The sequence below is a fragment of the Panulirus ornatus genome, chromosome 18 (assembly GCF_036320965.1).
Source record: "Panulirus ornatus isolate Po-2019 chromosome 18, ASM3632096v1, whole genome shotgun sequence".
In the NCBI taxonomy this organism is placed as follows: domain Eukaryota; kingdom Metazoa; phylum Arthropoda; class Malacostraca; order Decapoda; family Palinuridae; genus Panulirus; species Panulirus ornatus.
In genome coordinates, this window is record NC_092241.1 from 57,391,876 (window position 1) to 57,413,815 (window position 21,940).

At 41.5% G+C, this 21,940-nt stretch overlaps 1 protein-coding gene across 1 annotated transcript in view; it reads left to right on the plus strand.

The window, feature by feature from the left end:
* Positions 1–7,540: 7,540 nt before the first annotated feature.
* The window catches only part of LOC139755149 (uncharacterized), a 39,777-nt gene continuing 25,377 nt past the window's right edge, over positions 7,541–21,940 (plus strand). The window contains exons 1-2 of the mRNA XM_071673301.1: positions 7,541–7,680; positions 16,489–16,676. Of these exons, the coding sequence (XP_071529402.1) occupies positions 7,586–7,680; positions 16,489–16,676 (283 nt within the window). The 5' untranslated portion in view covers positions 7,541–7,585. The remainder of the gene's footprint in view (positions 7,681–16,488; positions 16,677–21,940) is intronic.

The following is a 21,940-nucleotide window of genomic DNA, read 5'->3' on the forward strand; positions in this document are numbered from 1 at the left end:
GTAGCGCAAGGAAACAGACGAAAGAAATGGCCCAACCCCCCCCCCATACACATGTATATACATACGTCCACACACGCAAATATACATACCTACACAGCTTTCCATGGTTTACCCCAGACGCTTCACATGCCCTGATTCAATCCACTGACAGCACGTCAACCCCGGTATACCACATCGCTCCAATTCACTCTATTCCTTGCCCTCCTTTCACCCTCCTGCATGTTCAGGCCCCGATCACACAAAATCTTTTTCACTCCATCTTTCCACCTCCAATTTGGTCTCCCTCTTCTCCTTGTTCCCTCCACCTCCGACACATATATCCTCTTGGTCAATCTTTCCTCACTCATCCTCTCCATGTGCCCAAACCACTTCAAAACACCCTCTTCTGCTCTCTCAACCACGCTCTTTTTATTTCCACACATCTCTCTTACCCTTACATTACTCACTCGATCAAACCACCTCACACCACACATTGTCCTCAAACATCTCATTTCCAGCACATCCATCCTCCTGCGCACAACTCTATCCATAGCCCACGCCTCGCAACCATACAACATTGTTGGAACCACTATTCCTTCAAACATACCCATTTTTGCTTTCCGAGATAATGTTCTCGACTTCCACACATTCTTCAAGGCTCCCAGGATTTTCGCCCCCTCCCCCACCCTATGATCCACTTCCGCTTCCATGGTTCCATCCGCTGCCAGATCCACTCCCAGATATCTAAAACACTTCACTTCCTCCAGTTTTTCTCCATTCAAACTCACCTCCCAATTGACTTGACCCTCAACCCTACTGTACCTAATAACCTTGCTCTTATTCACATTTACTCTTAACTTTCTTCTTCCACACACTTTTCCAAACTCAGTCACCAGCTTCTGCAGTTTCTCACATGAATCAGCCACCAGCGCTGTATCATCAGCGAACAACAACTGACTCACTTCCCAAGCTCTCTCATCCACAACAGACTTCATCCTTGCCCCTCTTTCCAAAACTCTTGCATTTACCTCCCTAACAACCCCATCCATAAACAAATTAAACAACCATGGAGACATCACACACCCCTGCCGCAAACCTACATTCACTGAGAACCAATCACTTTCCTCTCTTCCTACACGTACACATGCCTTACATCCTCGATAAAAACTTTTCACTGCTTCTAACAACTTTCCTCCCACACCATATATTCTTAATACCTTCCACAGAGCATCTCTATCAACTCTATCATATGCCTTCTCCAGATCCATAAATGCTACATACAAATCCATTTGCTTTTCTAAGTATTTCTCACATACATTCTTCAAAGCAAACACCTGATCCACACATCCTCTACCACTTCTGAAACCGGGTCATAGTGATGGGTGATTTGAATGCAAAGGTGAGTAATGTGGCAGTTGAGGGAATAATTGGTATACATGGGGTGTTCAGTGTTGTAAATGGAAATGGTGAAGAGCTTGTAGATTTATGTGCTGAAAAAGGACTGATGATTGGGAATACCTGGTTTAAAAAGCGAGATATACATAAGTATACTTATGGGATGTATTTAGGGAATCAGTGATGGATTGCGCAAAAGATGCTTGTGGCATGAGAAGAGTGGGAGGTGGGCTGTTTAGAAAGGGTAGTGAGTGGTGGGATGAAGAAGTAAGAGTATTAGTGAAAGAGAAGAGAGAGGCATTTGGACGATTTTTGCAGGGAAAAAATGCAATTGAGTGGGAGAAGTATAAAAGAAAGAGACAGGAGGTCAAGAGAAAGGTGCAAGAGGTGAAAAAAAGGGCAAATGAGAGTTGGGGTGAGAGACTATCAGTAAATTTTAGGGAGAATAAAAAGATGTTCTGGAAGGAGGTAAATAGGGTGCGTAAGACAAGGGAGCAAATGGGAACTTCAGTAAAGGGCGTAAATGGGGAGGTGATAGCAAGTAGTGGTGATGTGAGAAGGAGATGGAATGAGTATTTTGAAGGTTTGTTGAATGTGTCTGATGACAGAGTGGCAGATATAGGGTGTTTGGGTCGAGGTGGTGTGCAAAGTGAGAGGGTTAGGGAAAATGATTTGGTAAACAGAGAAGAGGTAGTAAAAGCTTTGCGGAAGATGAAAGCCGGCAAGGCAGCAGGTTTGGATGGTATTGCAGTGGAATTTATTAAAAAAGGGGGTGACTGTATTGTTGACTGGTTGGTAAGGTTATTTAATGTATGTATGACTCATGGTGAGGTGCCTGAGGATTGGCGGAATGCTTGCATAGTGCCATTGTACAAAGGCAAAGGGGATAAGAGTGAGTGCTCAAATTACAGAGGTATAAGTTTGTTGAGTATTCCTGGTAAATTATATGGGAGGGTATTGATTGAGAGGGTGAAGGCATGTACAGAGCATCAGATTGGGGAAGAGCAGTGTGGTTTCAGAAGTGGTAGAGGATGTGTGGATCAGGTGTTTGCTTTGAAGAATGTATGTGAGAAATACTTAGAAAAGCAAATGGATTTGTATGTAGCATTTATGGATCTGGAGAAGGCATATGATAGAGTTGATAGAGATGCTCTGTGGAAGGTATTAAGAATATATGGTGTGGGAGGAAAGTTGTTAGAAGCAGTGAAAAGTTTTTATCGAGGATGTAAGGCATGTGTACGTGTAGGAAGAGAGGAAAGTGATTGGTTCTCAGTGAATGTAGGTTTGCGGCAGGGGTGTGTGATGTCTCCATGGTTGTTTAATTTGTTTATGGATGGGGTTGTTAGGGAGGTAAATGCAAGAGTTTTGGAAAGAGGGGCAAGTATGAAGTCTGTTGGGGATGAGAGAGCTTGGGAAGTGAGTCAGTTGTTGTTCGCTGATGATACAGCGCTGGTGGCGGATTCATGTGAGAAACTGCAGAAGCTGGTGACGGAGTTTGGTAAAGTGTGTGGAAGAAGAAAGTTAAGAGTAAATGTCAATAAGAGCAAGGTTATTAGGTACAGTAGGGTTGAGGGTCAAGTCAATTGGGAGGTGAGTTTGAATGGTGAGAGGCTGGAGGAAGTGAAGTGTTTTAGATATCTGGGAGTGGATCTGTCAGCGGATGGAACCATGGAAGCGGAAGTGGATCATAGGGTGGGGGAGGGGGCGAAAATTTTGGGAGCCTTGAAAAATGTGTGGAAGTCGAGAACATTATCCCGGAAAGCAAAAATGGGTATGTTTGAAGGAATAGTAGTTCCAACAATGTTGTATGGTTGCGAGGCGTGGGCTATGGATAGAGTTGTGCGCAGGAGGATGGATGTGCTGGAAATGAGATGTTTGAGGACAATGTGTGGTGTGAGGTGGTTTGATCGAGTAAGTAACGTAAGGGTAAGAGAGATGTGTGGAAATAAAAAGAGCGTGGTTGAGAGAGCAGAAGAGGGTGTTTTGAAATGGTTTGGGCACATGGAGAGAATGAGTGAGGAAAGGTTGACCAAGAGGATATATGTGTCGGAGGTGGAGGGAACGAGGAGAAGAGGGAGACCAAATTGGAGGTGGAAAGATGGAGTGAAAAGGATTTTGTGTGATCGGGGCCTGAACATGCAGGAGGGTGAAAGGAGGGCAAGGAATAGAGTGAATTGGAGCGATGTGGTATACAGGGGTTGACGTGCTGTCAGTGGATTGAATCAAGGCATGTGAAGCGTCTGGGGTAAACCATGGAAAGCTGTGTAGGTATGTATATTTGCGTGTGTGGACGTGTGTATGTACATGTGTATGGGGGGGGGTTGGGCCATTTCTTTCGTCTGTTTCCTTGCGCTACCTCGCAAACGCGGGAGACAGCGACAAAGTATAAAAAAAAAAAAAAACTTATGTAAGTAGGAGAGATGGCCAGAGAGCGTTATTGGATTACGTGTTAATTGACAGGCGTGCGAAAGAGAGACTTTTGGATGTTAATGTGCTGAGAGGTGCAACTGGAGGGATGTCTGATCATTATCTTGTGGAGGCTAAGGTGAAGATTTGTATGGGTTTTCAGAAAAGAAGAGTGAATGTTGGGGTGAAGAGGGTGGTGAGAGTAAGTGAGCTTGAGAAGGAGACCTGTGTGAGGAAGTACTAGGAGAGACTGAGTACAGAATGGAAAAAGGTGAGAACAATGGAAGTAAGGGGAGTGGGGGAGGAATGGGATGTATTTAGGGAATCAGTGATGGATTGCGCAAAAGATGCTTGTGGCATGAGAAGAGTGGGAGGTGGGTTGATTAGAAAGGGTAGTGAGTGGTGGGATGAAGAAGTAAGAGTATTAGTGAAAGAGAAGAGAGAGGCATTTGGACGATTTTTGCAGGGAAAAAATGCAATTGAGTGGGAGATGTATAAAAGAAAGAGACAGGAGGTCAAGAGAAAGGTGCAAGAGGTGAAAAAAAGGGCAAATGAGAGTTGGGGTGAGAGAGTATCATTAAATTTTAGGGAGAATAAAAAGATGTTCTGGAAGGAGGTAAATAAAGTGCGTAAGACAAGGGAGCAAATGGGAACTTCGGTGAAGGGGGCAAGTGGGGAGGTGATAACAAGTAGTGGTGATGTGAGAAGGAGATGGAGTGAGTATTTTGAAGGTTTGTTGAATGTGTTTGATGATAGAGTGGCAGATATAGGGTGTTTTGGTCGAGGTGGTGTGCAAAGTGAGAGGGTTAGGGAAAATGATTTGGTAAACAGAGAAGAGGTAGTGAAAGCTTTGCGGAAGATGAAAGCCGGCAAGGCAGCAGGTTTGGATGGTATTGCAGTGGAATTTATTAAAAAAGGGGGTGACTGTATTGTTGACTGGTTGGTAAGGTTATTTAATGTATGTATGACTCATGGTGAGGTGCCTGAGGATTGGCGGAATGCGTGCATAGTGCCATTGTACAAAGGCAAAGGGGATAAGAGTGAGTGCTCAATTTACAGAGGTATAAGTTTGTTGAGTATTCCTGGTAAATTATATGGGAGGGTATTGATTGAGAGGGTGAAGGCATGTACAGAGCATCAGATATATATATATATATATATATATATATATATATATATATATATATATATATATATATATATATATATATATATTCTTTTTTTTTTTTGCTTTGTCGCTGTCTCCCGCGTTTGCGAGGTAGCGCAAGGAAACAGACGAAAGAAATGGCCCAACCCACCCCCATACACATGTATATACATACGTCCACACACGCAAATATACATACCTACACAGCTTTCCATGGTTTACCCCAGACGCTTCACATGCCTTGATTCAATCCACTGACAGCACGTCAACCCCGGTATACCACATCGCTCCAATTCACTCTATTCCTTGCCCTCCTTTCACCCTCCTGCATGTTCAGGCCCCGATCACACAAAATCTTTTTCACTCCATCTTTCCACCTCCAATTTGGTCTCCCTCTTCTCCTCGTTCCCTCCACCTCCGACACATATATCCTCTTGGTCAATCTTTCCTCACTCATTCTCTCCATGTGACCAAACCATTTCAAAACACCCTCTTCTGCTCTCTCAACCACGCTCTTTTTATTTCCACACATCTCTCTTACCCTTACGTTACTTACTCGATCAAACCACCTCACACCACACATTGTCCTCAAACACCTCATTTCCAGCACATCCATCCTCCTGCGCACAACTCTATCCATAGTCCACGCCTCGCAACCATATAACATTGTTGGAACCACTATTCCTTCAAACATACCCATTTTTGCTTTCCGAGATATATATATATATATATATATATATATATATATATATATATATATATATATATATATATATATATATATATATATATATATCAGTTTAGAAATTTGAGTTAGTCTTCTAATGTTGACATGCGAACATTGATTCTGACTTACATTTTTCCAAGGCTTTAGTAGGGTTTTTTTGCATTAAGGTTTTAGAGACTCCGGTGTTGTCGGTTAGGCTATTCCTTGCTGGCGTTCATCTGGCTCTGTCGCTTTTTTAAACCTGCTTTCCTGACCTTAAACCGGAGGACGAATGCGGTCTGTTCTAATTCACTTATTTGAACTGGCTGGCCCTACATTCCTTCAATATGTGACAATTTGCACAGCAGACTGAACAAACCTTGTGTTTCTGGCTATGGACAGTCCTCAGTTAAGGTCTCTTCGACTGTGTATCAGCTGTAGTATGTTGTTAGTAGGATCAATCATGCTGGTTCGATTTGCTGAATACTGATAATCAGATATGCAGATTATGCATCTTCAGTTCTTGCTGGTTGGCTTTGATGATCACATCAGTCCAGTTGAAATGGACTTCGTATGTGGCTCGTCTCGGACTTTGTAAGTGGTTGTCCCAGAGATGATGGTGGTGCCCCATGGTGCTGATCCTAGGCTATTCACATTGTGTTTCTGGCTTGGAGGTCCAGATCATACTCTTCTAGGCAATAGTTCAACAGGATGACGGGTAAGCGGCTTTTTATCAGCACTGTGGCAAGGTAATGCATATAGCAGTATGCATCTTGCACTATCTTAATGAAATTATGGTTGAAGAGTAATGCAGTTTACTGTCAGTAATGTGCAGATTTACTTCATCGCTGTCCTTGCTAATTACTGCTCACTTCTGTCAGAGATATGCTGTTGTGGATTTCTTCGAGTTACTTTGTTTCTGTGGTGAGTAGTGAAATGAGCATAATACAGTCATAATGCCTCCTGATGGATGTAGACCTACACCGGGATAGTACTGTGGCTGTTCGAAACCTCATGAGGGAAGGTAATGGCGAAGATGAATCAATAAAGTACTAAAGAGACTTAGGTAAGAGCAGAGAAAGCCTGAGAGTTTGAAAAGTTTCTTACTGGCACTGTTGGTAAGCTGGAGGGGAGTGTGGCACTATGGGTAAGACGAAGGGAAGTGTGGTACCATTTACAGGCAGGAGGGAAGGTTTGGCAATGTCAGGCGGAGGTTTGACACTACAGGGAGGGAGGAGCGAGGGGTTCACATGGTTGGCATGGGAGAACAGAGGGTTGGCAATGTAGGCAGGGCAGTGGAGGATCTGTACATCCAATCCTCACCGAGACCATTATATTACAACCTGGTATTTTCTCTCAGGTTTCATCTCTTTCTGATAAAGTGTTGGTCTGGGAGTCAGATAAAAAAAAAAGAAACCTGCTTCTTTTTCTAATGGGAACACATAAGATATTTGATGATTACATTAACAAAATCAGTTCAAATCTAAGAGTATGTTCGTTCATAAATCAGCCAAACTAACAGGAATATTATATACTATGCTGACATGTTTAATGAGGTGTCTAACAGCAAATTCAATGAAGTGTTCTGTATCTGTGCTATAAATCTAAAGAAGTGTCCAATGATATAATCGGAAAAATTTACCCAAATCCGCTGTACAACTTTTGATTAATCTAAGTGTGCAATAATGCCAGAAGAATTCAACACATTTGACAAGTGGCATATACAAGGCCACTTACGAAAGGTACTAATATAACGCAAACACCACTCCCTGTTATATACATGGTCCTCTTTTTCTTCTGAATCCAATTCTTTTAAACTGAATTGTGGATTTAGTTTAGTTATACATAAATCTATCTTTTGGTTACGTTTTCTCTCATTCTGTTTTGTTTACAAAGTTGCTCAAGAGCTGCAGCGGGAGTCTATTGATTCCCCTGTCGAATATTATCAAAAAATGACTCGAAATAAAAGTAAAATAGATAAAAAGGGTACTAGTGACGAGAAAAAAAAGTGCCGTAATTATAGAAAGACTTGTACTTACGATAAGAAGTGAGTATAGATACTTGACAGTGTTTCCCATAGACCTATAGTACTGACCCATGGATTCCCATTTTACATCAAGGGTTTAATAGATATATATAGACCCAGTGTGGGAGTATGATATCTACCTATTACCAGCAGGGGCTTGTCGAGTCTCTCTTTGAATTTGGGATGTCATGCTGGCATTTATTACATATGTCAGACTGTTCCCTCATCATAGAATTCTTTGGCTGAAGAAATTTTGTCTTGGGGCCTGTATCTTTCTTTGCATAAATTCATTATATTTGATAATGAAGGAGATGATTTTAATGGTTTGAAAAGGACCGTGCTATCAATTCTCTCCTGACCTGTCAAAAATCTTGCCTGTCTCCCCAGTATTATATCCTGTCTTACCTTCATCTTAATAGTGTCTGTCTTGTAGCATGACAACAAATATGGTGGCATACAGTGGCTACCAGTGGACAGCATCTGTATTGGCAATGTCTTGTGTGTAATATGATTGACCAAGCTGTAACCCCCTCCCCCAGTACTCAAGATATGGACAGGTGGTTGGTTTATACAGTATCTTGATTCCTTTTCAATGTGACTGAAAGTTCTCCATACAGATCTTATTTGAATGTTTGGCTTTTCAGGTAGCTTTAGTAAATTGCTTTTCTGGTTTTATGTCTTTGCTTATCAGCACTTCACCTTTCAAACCACATGCTGTGTCTTATTACCACCATCAGTCATTTTGTATTCTTGTATCTCTTCGTTTTCCACATGGAACTTCAAAAGCTGTTCCTTCAACCTGCTGCTTGATTTTAAGTCTTCCTGCACTGGTAGTACCATATCATCTGTTATGTTCTTAATGCAGTTCCACATTTTTTTTCAATAGAATCTTCCTGTGACATTTTACAATTTCAGGTATATCATTTAGATATGTGAGGTACAAAATAGGTCCCAGAATGGATCCTTGTTGCACTTTGCTGTCTTCCCGACTCACTCCAAGTTACTGTTGTAGTGTAGGGGCAGTGGATGGATTGAAAAGAAAAAGTGAGGAAACCATCTGTGTCAGCTGTTTACAAGTTTTTTCAAAGATACTAACTGGTAAGAAAAAATGTAACAGATGGTGCCTCACAATTGTAGAATCACTCCTTGCCCTTTACAAATAGGTACTTACAAATGCACTTATGTCAGCTTTAGAAAATCCGTGTATAGAGATTTGAATCATAGAATGCTGTACATTCCAGCCAGAATCGGTCATGCTGTTGCATAGATTCTGCCATCCTCTGTTCATTAGTTGTTCTCTTTATTTTTTATGTGTTATGTGAGACAGCCCAGGTAACTAAATGCCCAAAGGATATTTGGTATAGGGAGACAACTGATGGATAGTGTAAAAGCCTCTGTAAAGAAGCAAATGCATGTGTAAGAGTGAATGGAGAGCTGAGTGAAAATTCTGAGACACATGTAGGTGTGAGGCAGGGCTGTGGGATGTCACCATGGCTTTTTAACATATATATATATATATATATAATTGTTAATTGTTAATTGACAGGCGCACGAAAGAGAGACTTTTGGATGTTAATGTGCTGAGAGGTGCAACTGGAGGGATGTCTGATCATTATCTTGTGGAGGCTAAGGTGAAGATTTGTATGGGTTTTCAGAAAAGAAGAGTGAATGTTGGGGTGAAGAGGGTGGTGAGAGTAAGTGAGCTTGGGAAGGAGACTTGTGTGAGGAAGTACCAGGAGAGACTGAGTACAGAATGGAAAAAGGTGAGAACAATGGAAGTAAGGGGAGTGGGGTAGGAATGGGATGTATTTAGGGAATCAGTGATGGATTGTGCAAAAGATGCTTGTGGCATGAGAAGAGTGGGAGGTGGGTTGATTAGAAAGGGTAGTGAGTGGTGGGATGAAGTAAGATTATTAGTGAAAGAGAAGAGAGAGGCATTTGGACGATTTTTGCAGGGAAAAAATGCAATTGAGTGGGAGATATATAAAAGAAAGAGACAGGAGGTCAAGAGAAAGGTGCAAGAGGTGAAAAAGAGGGCAAATGAGAGTTGGGGTGAGAGAGTATCATTAAATTTTAGGGAGAATAAAAAGATGTTCTGGAAGGAGGTAAATAAAGTGCGTAAGACAAGTGAGCAAATGGGAACTTCAGTGAAGGGCGCTAATGGGGAGGTGATAACAAGTAGTGGTGATGTGAGAAGGAGATGGAGTGAGTATTTTGAAGGTTTGTTGAATGTGTTTGATGATAGAGTGGCAAATATAGGGTGTTTTGGTCGAGGTGGTGTGCAAAGTGAGAGGGTTAGGGAAAATGATTTGGTAAACAGAGAAGAGGTAGTGAAAGCTTTGCGGAAGGTGAAAGCCGGCAAGGCAGCAGGTTTGGATGGTATTGCAGTGGAATTTATTAAAAAAGGGGGTGACTGTATTGTTGACTGGTTGGTAAGGTTATTTAATGTATGTATGACTCATGGTGAGGTGCCTGAAGATTTGCGGAATGCGTGCATAGTGCCATTGTACAAAAGCAAAGGGGATAAGAGTGAGTGCTCAAATTACAGAGGTATAAGTTTGTTGAGTATTCCTGGTAAATTATATGGGAGGGTATTGATTGAGAGGGTGAAGGCATGTACAGAGCATCAGATTGGGGAAGAGCAGTGTGGTTTCAGAAGTGGTAGAGGATGTGTGGATCAGGTGTTTGCTTTGAAGAATGTATGTGAGAAATACTTAGAAAAGCAAATGGATTTGTATGTAGCATTTATGGATGTGGAGAAGGCATATGATAGAGTTGATAGAGATGCTCTGTGGAAGGTATTAAGAATATATGGTGTGGGGGCAAGTTGTTATAAGCAGTGAAAAGTTTTTATCGAGGATGTAAGGCATGTGTACGTGTAGGAAGAGAGGAAAGTGATTGGTTCTCAGTGAATGTAGGTTTGTGGCAGGGGTGTGTGATGTCTCCATGGTTGTTTAATTTGTTTATGGATGGGGTTGTTAGGGAGGTGAATGCAAGAGTTTTGGAAAGAGGGGCAAGTATGAAGTCTGTTGGGGATGAGAGAGCTTGGGAAGTGAGTCAGTTGTTGTTTGCTGATGAAACAGCGCTGGTGGCTGATTCATGTGAGAAACTGCAGAAGCTGGTGACTGAGTTTGGTAAAGTGTGTGAAAGAAGAAAGTTAAGAGTAAATGTGAATAAGAGCAAGGTAATTAGGTACATTAGGGTTGAGGGTCAAGTCAATTGGGAGGTAAGTTTGAATGGAGAAAAACTGGAGGAAGTAAAGTGTTTTAGATATCTGGGAGTGGATCTGGCAGCGGATGGAACCATGGAAGCGGAAGTGGATCATAGGGTGGGGGAGGGGGCGAAAATTCTGGGAGCCTTGAAGAATGTGTGGAAGTCGAGAACATTATCTCGGAAAGCAAAAATGGGTATGTTTGAAGGAATAGTGGTTCCAACAATGTTGTATGGTTGCGAGGCGTGGGCTATGGATAGAATTGTGCGCAGGAGGATGGATGTGCTGGAAATGAGATGTTTGAGGACAATGAGTGGTGTGAGATGGTTTGATCGAGTAAGTAACGTAAGGGTAAGAGAGATGTGTGGAAATAAAAAGAGCGTGGTTGAGAGAGCAGAAGAGGGTGTTTTGAAATGGTTTGGGCACATGGAGAGAATGAGTGAGGAAAGATTGACCAAGAGGATATATGTGTCGGAGGTGGAGGGAACGAGGAGACATGGGAGACCAAATTGGAGGTGGAAAGATGGAGTGAAAAAGATTTTGTGTGATTGGGGCCTGAACATGCAGGAGGGTGAAAGGAGGGCAAGGAATAGAGTGAATTGGATCGATGTGGTATACCGGGGTTGACGTGCTGTCAGTGGATTGAATCAGGGCATATGAAGCGTCTGGGGTAAATCATGGAAAGCTGTGTAGGTATGTATATTTGCGTGTGTGGACGTATGTATATACATGTGTATGGGGGTGGGTTGGGCCATTTCTTTCGTCTGTTTCCTTGCGCTACCTCGCAAACGCGGGAGACAGCGACAAAGCAAAAAAAAAAAATATGTATATATATATATATATATATATATATATATATATATATCCTCTTGGTCAATCTTTCCTCACTCATTCTCTCCATGTGCCCAAACCATTTCAAAACACCCTCTTCTGCTCTCTCAACCACGCTCTTTTTATTTCCACACATCTCTCTTACCCTTACGTTACTTACTCGATCAAACCACCTCACACCACACATTGTCCTCAAACATCTCATTTCCAGCACATCCATCCTCCTGCGCACAACTCTATTCATAGCCCACCCCTCGCAACCATACAACATTTTTGGAACCACTATTCCTTCAAACATACCCATTTTTGCTTTCCGAGATAATGTTCTCGACTTCCACACATTCTTCAAGACTCCCAGGATTTTCGCCCCCTCCCCCACCCTATGATCCACTTCCGCTTCCATGGTTCCATCCGCTGCCAGATCCACTCCCAGATATCTAAAATACTTTACTTCCTTCAGTTTTTCTCCATTCAAACTTACCTCCCAATTGACTTGACCCTCAACCCTACTGTACCTAATTACCTTGCTCTTATTCACATTTACTCTTAACTTTCTTCTTCCACACACTTTTCCAAACTCAGTCACCAGCTTCTGCAGTTTCTCACATGAATCAGCCACCAGCGCTGTATCATCAGCGAACAACAACTGACTCACTTCCCAAGCTCTCTCATCCCCAACAGACTTCATACTTGCCCCTCTTTCCAAAACTCTTGCATTCACCTCCCTAACAACCCCATCCATAAACAAATTAAACAACCATGGAGACATCACACACCCCTGCCGCAAACCTACATTCACTGAGAACCAATCACTTTCCTCTCTTCCCACACGTACACATGCCTTACATCCTCGATAAAAACTTTTCACTGCTTCTAACAACTTTCCTCCCACACCATATATTCTTAATACCTTACACAGAGCATCTCTATCAACTCTATCATATGCCTTCTCCAGATCCATAAATGCTACATACAAATCCATTTGCTTTTCTAAGTATTTCTCACATACATTCTTCAAAGCAAACACCTGATCCACACATCCTCTACCACTTCTGAAACCACACTGCTCTTCCCCAATCTGATGCTCTGTACATGCCTTCACCCTCTCAATCAATACCCTCCCATATAATTTACCAGGAATACTCAACAAACTTATACCTCTGTAATTTGAGCACTCACTCTTATCCCCTTTGCCTTTGTACAATGGCACTATGCAAGCATTCTGCCAATCCTCAGGCACCTCACCAAGAGTCATACATACATTAAATAACCTTACCAACTAGTCAATAATACAGTCACCCCCTTTTTTAATAAATTCCACTGCAGTACCACCCAAACCTGCTGCCTTGCCGGCTTTCATCTTCCGCAAAGCTTTTACTACTTCTTCTCTGTTTACCAAATCATTTTCCCTAACCCTCTCACTTTGCACACCACCTCGACCAAAACACCCTATATTTGCCACTCTATCATCAAACACATTCAACAAACCTTCAAAATACTCACTCCATCTCCTTTTCACATCACCACTACTTGTTATCACCTCCCCATTTGTGCCCTTCACTGAAGTTCCCATTTGCTCCCTTGTCTTACGCACTTTATTTACCTCCTTCCAGAACATCTTTTTATTCTCCCTAAAATTTAATGATACTCTCTCACCCCAACTCTCATTTGCTCTCTTTTTCACCTCTTGCACCTTTCTCTTGACCTCCTGTCTCTTTCTTTTATACATATATATATATATATATATATATATATATATATATATATATATATATATATATATATTTTTTTTTTTTTTTTTTTTTTTTTTTTTCATACTATTCGCCATTTCCCGCATTAGCGAGGTAGCGTTGAGAACAGAGGACTGGGCCCTTGAGGGAATATCCTCACCTGGGCCCCTTCTCTGTTCCCTCTTTTGGAAAATTAAAAAAAAAAAAAAGTGAGAGGGGAGGATTTCCAGCCCCCCGCTCCCTCCCCTTTTAGTCGCCTTCTACGACACGCAGGGAATACGTGGGAAGTATTCTTTCTCCCCTATCCCCAGGGATAATATATATATATATATATATATATATATATATATATATATATGATAGAGTTGATAGAGATGCTCTGTGGAAGGTATTAAGAATATTTGGTGTGGGAGGCAAGTTGTTAGAAGCAGTGAAAAGTTTTTATCGAGGATGTAAGGCATGTGTACGTGTAGGAAGAGAGGAAAGTGATTGGTTCTCAGTGAATGTAGGTTTGCGGCAGGGGTGTGTGATGTCTCCATGGTTGTTTAATTTGTTTATGGATGGGGTTGTTAGGGAGGTAAATGCAAGAGTCTTGGAAAGAGGGGCAAGTATGAAGTCTGTTGGGGATGAGAGAGCTTGGGAAGTGAGTCAGTTGTTGTTCGCTGATGATACAGCGCTGGTGGCGGATTTATGTGAGAAACTGCAGAAGCTGGTGACGGAGTTTGGTAAAGTGTGTGGAAGAAGAAAGTTAAGAGTAAATGTGAATAAGAGCAAGGTTATTAGGTACAGTAGGGCTGAGGGTCAAGTCAATTGGGAGGTGAGTTTGAATGGTGAAAAACTGGAGGAAGTGAAGTGTTTTAGATATCTGGGAGTGGATCTGTCAGCGGATGGAACCATGGAAGCGGAAGTGGATCATAGGGTGGGGGAGGGGGCGAAAATTTTGGGAGCCTTGAAAAATGTGTGGAAGTCGAGAACATTATCCCGGAAAGCAAAAATGGGTATGTTTGAAGGAATAGTAGTTCCAACAATGTTGTATGGTTGTGAGGCGTGGGCTATGGATAGAGTTGTGCGCAGGAGGATGGATGTGCTGGAAATGAGATGTTTGAGGACAATGTGTGGTGTGAGGTGGTTTGATCGAGTAAGTAACGTAAGGGTAAGAGAGAGGTGTGGAAATAAAAAGAGCGTGGTTGAGAGAGCAGAAGAGAGTGTTTTAAAATGGTTTGGGCACATGGAGAGAATGAGTGAGGAAAGATTGACCAAGAGGATATATGTGTCGGAGGTGGAGGGAACGAGGAGAAGAGGGAGACCAAATTGGAGGTGGAAAGATGGAGTGAAAAAGATTTTGTGTGATCGGGGCCTGAACATGCAGGAGGGTGAAAGGAGGGCAAGGAATAGAGTGAATTGGAGCGATGTGGTATACAGGGGTTGACGTGCTGTCAGTGGATTGAATCAAGGCATGTGAAGCGTCCGGGGTAAACCATGGAAAGCTGTGTAGGTATGTATATTTGTGTGTGTGGACGTGTGTATGTACATGTGTATGGGGGGGGTTGGGCCATTTCTTTCGTCTGTTTCCTTGCGCTACCTCGCAATACGCGGGAGACAGCGACAAAGTATAAAAAAAAAAAAAAAAAAAAAAAAAAAAAAAAAATATATATATATATATATATATATATATATATATATATGAATGGAGTGATAAGAGAGGTGAAAGCTAAACTAGGGAAAAGCTGTGCAGAGATGGAGTGTGGCAGTGAGATATGGTGGCTAGTGGCAAGTCTGTTTGCAGATGATACGGTGTTGTTCGTTGACAGTGATGTGGAGTTGCAGACGGTTGTAAATGTGTTTTATGATGTGTGTAAGCATAGGCAATTGAAGGTAAATCCAAGTAAAAGTAAAGGAATGGTGTTTGAAAGGAAACAGAGTGAAAGTACAGATTTTGTAAAACCATATAGAGTGAAAGAAGAAAGTGTACTAATTGTGCTGTGGATATGGGGAACAAGATTGAAAGAAGTGAGGGAATTTAAGTATCTTGGAGCTGTCTTAGGTAAGTTTGGTGATATGGAAAGAGAGATCAGTAATAGGGTAGAAGAGTTATTAGGTCCCTTGATAGAATAGTGAAGGGTAGAGGTGTAAGTATGTAAGTGGAGAGAGGATTAAGCGACAGCATTGCCCTCCCAACCTTGACCTCTGTAGCTGAAACATGGACGTGGAATGAGGCACGGAAATCAAGAGTCCAGGCTGTGGAAATGAGCTATTTAAGATGAGCATGATGGAATTAAGAAAGAAATGAAAAGGTGTATGAGAGATGTGGTATGGCAAGGAATGCAAAGGGAATGAATTGTGGAGTGGTAGAATGGGTGAAATGTAATACTTTGAGGTGGTTTGGGCATGTGGAAAGAATGCAAGACTGGGAATTTAAAAGGAGAGTGTATGACAGTACAATTAAAGAGGTTGGTGTGAGTGGAAGACCACCTGTGACATGGGTAAATAGGATGGAGGAATACTGGAGAGAGAGAAACAGGAAGAATGCGTGGAATGGTGTATGCAAATGGGGCATGTAAGGACAGGGATAAGTGGAGACTCTTTTGCCATGACCACCCCTTGATGGTAGTTCCCAGTGGAACTTTAGGTAGACACATTAGGCAAAAGTAGTCAATAGAAACATTAAATAGGAGCCTCTGAAAACACTGCACTAGAGTAGCCCTCTGCCAGTGGCCTGGCCTGTTAAGGGTGGGGCACCAAAGGCTAAGAAGTGGCACTGGAGATCACCAGTTATGGAGACTCTTTTGCTGTGGCCACCCCCTTGAGGTAGTTCCTTGATGGAATGGGCTTGAGAGGTATAGTTAGAAAGATAGATAGACAGATAGATAGGAATCAGGTGGTAGTTTAGGCTTAACTGTTCTGTCTTATACATGCCATTGTATGAAGCGAGCGTGTTGATATCTGGTGTAAGGCTTGGCAGGTCATTTGAGGAGGAAAATATGTAATTCATTCATTATTACTGAATTGATATGTCCAGTGTAATCTGTTGTAAAAGCATATCTCATTATTCAACAGGCAATTCAGTCAGTGGGAAGCTGCTCGACGCCATCGCTTTAATAATATTTTAGAGAAATTGAGACAAGAACTACCGGACTGTGGGCCAAGAGCAAAAGTAGAGATTGTCCAAACTGCCATCAAATATATCCAAGAATGCAAGACATTTAAAGAAAGTGTATTAGCTGGAAATGAAGCACAAGAATTGAGTAAGTTTATCTATCTATTCATCTATACCATGGACCATGGAAAGATTATTTTAGCAATATTGTTATGGCCTGGCCAAGTTGTAAGCACATCCAAGCTATTGCAGTTATAGTACTGTGTAAGGTGACTAACGAATGATTCACATATCACTAGGGTAGCAAAATTACTGTAGAGGATTGCACATCCCAACCCTTTGCCAGGATATAAGACTAAGTTAGGGACCCTAGTTCTGCCAAATAGATTCCTGGAAAAGGTGATTGTCTGCTTTTTTCCTTTTTTTTTTTTTTTGACACTACCTGTCTATCTATATCTCTGATGCCTGTTCCAGTTGGAACTCCCTCAAAGGGGTGGCCATGGCAGCAGAGTCTCCGTAACTAAAGAACTCCATGCCACTTCTTAGCCTTTAGTGCCTCACTCTTAACAGGCCACTGGCAGAAGGCAAGTCTACTTTTTGTTCTAGAAGACAACTAAGAGGGGTGGGAATTGGAGCTGGAAAAACCTCCCCTCACATGTTATTACTTTGCAAAAGAAAGAACAGAAGAAAGCTAAGTAAAGATATTTTCGTATAAGACTCATTGATATGTTCATGATGCCACCTTTTTGATGTGGGAAATAATGAACTAGTATGGAAAGTAATGTTAGTTAAATAACATATTTCACATTCCATTGAGCATGAGGACATCAAGTGGCTGGCACATAGGAGGTGTTTTTCTGTAGAAATTTTTTTTTTTTTTTTTTTTTTTTTTTTTATACTTTGTCGCTGTCTCCCGCGTTTGCGAGGTAGCGCAAGGAAACAGACGAAAGAAATGGCCCAACCCCCCCCCCCATACACATGTACATACACACGTCCACACACGCAAATATACATACCTACACAGCTTTCCATGGTTTACCCCAGACGCTTCACATGCCTTGCTTCAATCCACTGACAGCACGTCAACCCCTGTATACCACATGACTCCAATTCACTCTATTTCTTGCCCTCCTTTCACCCTCCTGCATGTTCAGGCCCCGATCACACAAAATCTTTTTCACTCCATCTTTCCACCTCCAATTTGGTCTCCCTCTTCTCCTCGTTCCCTCCACCTCCGACACATATATCCTCTTGGTCAATCTCTCCTCACTCATTCTCTCCATGTGCCCAAACCATTTCAAAACACCCTCTTCTGCTCTCTCAACCACGCTCTTTTTATTTCCACACATCTCTCTTACCCTTACGTTACTTACTCGATCAAACCACCTCACACCACACATTGTCCTCAAACATCTCATTTCCAGCACATCCATCCTCCTGCGCACATCTCTATCCATAGCCCACGCCTCGCAACCATACAGCATTGTTGGAACCACTATTCCCTCAAACATACCCATTTTTGCTTTCCGAGATAATGTTCTCGACTTCCACACATTTTTCAAGGCTCCCAAAATTTTCGCCCCCTCCCCCACCCTATGATCCACTTCCGCTTCCATGGTTCCATCCGCTGACAGATCCACTCCCAGATATCTAAAACACTTCACTTCCTCCAGTTTTTCTCCATTCAAACTCACCTCCCAATTGACTTGACCCTCACCCCTACTGTACCTAATAACCTTGCTCTTATTCACATTTACTCTCAACTTTCTTCTTCCACACACTTTACCAAACTCAGTCACCAGCTTCTGCAGTTTCTCACATGAATCAGCCACCAGCGCTGTATCATCAGCGAACAACAATTGACTCACTTCCCAAGCTCTCTCATCCCCAACAGACTTCATACTTGCCCCTCTTTCCAGGACTCTTGCATTTACCTCCTTTACAACCCCATCCATAAACAAATTAAACAACCATGGAGACATCACACACCCCTGCCGCAAACCTACATTCACTGAGAACCAATCACTTTCCTCTCTTCCTACACGTACACATGCCTTACATCCTCGATAAAAACTTTTCACTGCTTCTAACAACTTGCCTCCCACACCATATATTCTTAATACCTTCCACAGAGCATCTCTATCAACTCTATCATATGCCTTCTCCAGATCCATAAATGCTACATACAAATCCATTTGCTTTTCTAAGTATTTCTCACATACATTCTTCAAAGCAAACACCTGATCCACACATCCTCTACCACTTCTGAAACCGCACTGCTCTTCCCCAATCTGATGCTCTGTACATGCCTTCACCCTCTCAATCAATACCCTCCCATATAATTTACCAGGAATACTCAACAAACTTATACCTCTGTAGAAATATATTAACTTTTTTTATATCTAGGTCTTCCCAGGATTACATAGAAAGATAATTAGACCCAGTTGGTATATAATTTCTTTCCAAAGTGTAAGGTCACTGGGTACATCGTTTCTCTCTTGCTTGTAATCCTACTAAGATCACTCTCTAGTTTGCCTATTTCTTCCCATTTCTCATATAATCGTCTTTACATTCTTCATAAACTGATTCATATAAATTATCCAAATAATAGCTTATGATACCCAACAATCTGTATATTTTCCACAGGGGTCACTGCATACGTACAACATGTGATGCATTCATAAAGGTGGTTATGAAGGTGCCAAGGAGATTTGAGGTTTTCCCTGTACTTCTTGGCAAATGAAAGAAATCTGTTGATTACAACTGGTATGATAAGTCAGCTGGATATCTGAGCAGATGTGGGAGACATTGAATCATCATATGACAGTGGAAACAGTCTTTTAAAGATCATTAGATGATGGAAATGGATTAAAGGTTAAAGGACAGACCTTGCTGAGTTAGTGTGAAGCTTTCAGCTAGGGTGGCAGCCTCAGCTAATGTGGTGGGGTTCTTATTTAGGTTATGGGAGAACTAGATGTAAGACTGGATGACTGCATTCATAACACATTGGTAATTTTCGATGAATGTGCAAGACTTAGTCAAGACTGAATCTTTATGATGCAAGACTGATTTAGCCTGTGTAATGCCTTAGCTATTCTCTCAGATTGAGAAAGGAACTCTTCTGGAGTCATCCTCCTCAAATGGGCACACTTCAAGATGTTGAAATTATCAGGATTCCTACCATGTCTGTTTCCACTTTGGTTGAATCTAAACATTTCAGAGGACCTTAATCAATTCCTCTATTCTCTTGACTTTCCCATACATTATTTCATGTCTAATTCATGATCCATATCTTTCTCTACAAATTCTCTGTCATTGCCTTTCCTCAGTTTCAGACCTTTTTCATTTTAATTATGTATATTCTATGAATCTAAGCCCAAAGTTATAATGCTTCATAGGGAAGTATTTCTTGGCATTTGAATAATTGAGTGCAGAACAGTATTTCTGATGTCAGGCTTCTTATTTTTATGCTGGCTTGGATGTTATAGCAACAGTCTAATTTCATCTGATCACCTTTCATTAAAATCCTTTCTGTTAACTTTGTCAAGAAAAGATTCACTGTCTGTGTTAACTTTGTCAAGAAAGGATTCACTGCAAATTGATCTACATCAAAAGTGGCCATGGTCTATATTTATTTGCAGTGCTTCACTAACAGCAGTGGGACAAGGTTAATCAGGGCTTCGAAAGATTGACTTCTTGTTTTCATATCCAAGGGACTATTACAATAATAGAGATGACACCAATAGGAAAACGTTGTACCAGGCTCTCAAAGGAAAGTTATGCTAAGCATGAAATATGATGCATGCACTCACAGTGCTAATTTCTAGTTGATATGAAAATCACAACCAGACAGGCCCCCAGTTCTTGTATCTGGCTGTTAGGGGTCAAGCCAATTATGATGAGGATGGTAGGCGGAGATGTGAGGAATTGACCAGAGGAGATGGGGATTAGTCAAACACATATGTACATCCTTTACTAGAATTACTTGAAATCAACCATGGGGAAGTAAAACAAAAGAGAAAATAAAGCAAACAAAGGTGTGGGCATGAATATTGAATGACAAACTGAGTCTTTCATCAAATGGGGATGAAAGTACGTGATGGGTACATTTGGGGGATTCACATGAGGATTTTACAGTTAGGCATATACACATGAGGTTAGTTCCATTACAACTATTTACAACATGGGTATATTTCATACCAGCATACCACACGACACTTGATTATAGCTTTGTGCTAGCTAGGATGAGCCTCATATTGGTTTCCTCAGAAACGAAGCCTCTACCCAGCCACGTGGTCTTTGTGAAAGGCTTAATTTGTACACCATGTTGTAAGAAATCTTATATGCCATAAGATGTCCAGAGTGTGATCCTGACAAAGCTTGTAATGTATGGATGTAACTCATTTCTAGAAAAAGAAAAAAGTTATAACTATTCTATATGCTTGGTTGTTATAAATGTTTGCTACTCCATTTCTGACATGCAAACTTAGGGAGAGAGAAAAGTCTCTTTCCTGCAGTACAGTAAGCTATCAGTAGAGATGGTGACTGTCTTGATTAGTGGATTCAGGTCAAGCCAGCATGTGGCATTTGTTTGAGTTATTTGTAAAAGGAATACTTTTATTTTAGATGCTTTGGCTTTCTGTTTGATATCTGCCTGTCTGATTATATCTCTTACACCCATTCCCTTGGGAAACTTCAATCAAGGGGATGGCCAAGGCAGAAGAGCCTCCACCTATCCTTGTCCTTACATGCCTCTGTCGCTTACACCATTCCACGCATTCTTCCCCCATATCTCTCCCTCCAGTACTCTTCCACTCTGTTTCACCATGCCACAGGTGGTCTTACTATTGCACCAACTCCTTTAATTGTACTGTTAAATACTCTCCTTGAAAACTTCCCATCTTACATTCTTTCCACATTCCCTGTTTGATGTCTGTGCTTCCTATCTACTGGGAAAATGATACACAGAGCTCTCTGTTAACAAGTTATTCAAGTAGAAAAAGAGGTTTCTTCTTCTTTAGTCTGGTTATCAAGTAATACCTCAGTAAGTTCCCTGGGAATACAATGAGTGGGCATTGAGTAGGACCTCATTAGGTAACCCTGTGACTTAGTGTCACATGCATTCTTGAAATAGATTTGGCAGCTTCTTGGTTTTCATGTGCAGGAACATTTAAGTTTTGTTGTTCAGTTTGTGCCTTTAGGATGTGATGGTTCATTGACCAAGTTTTGGGGATGATTTTGCATGACACTTCTTTATGAATATAAATCATTTATTATTTATTATACTTAATCGCTGTTTCCAAATGTCAGTGAGGTAGTACCAGGAAACAGACGAAGAATGGCCCATCCACTCATACACACAAATATATACATAAATGCTCCTACATATACATATCAACATATACGTACACA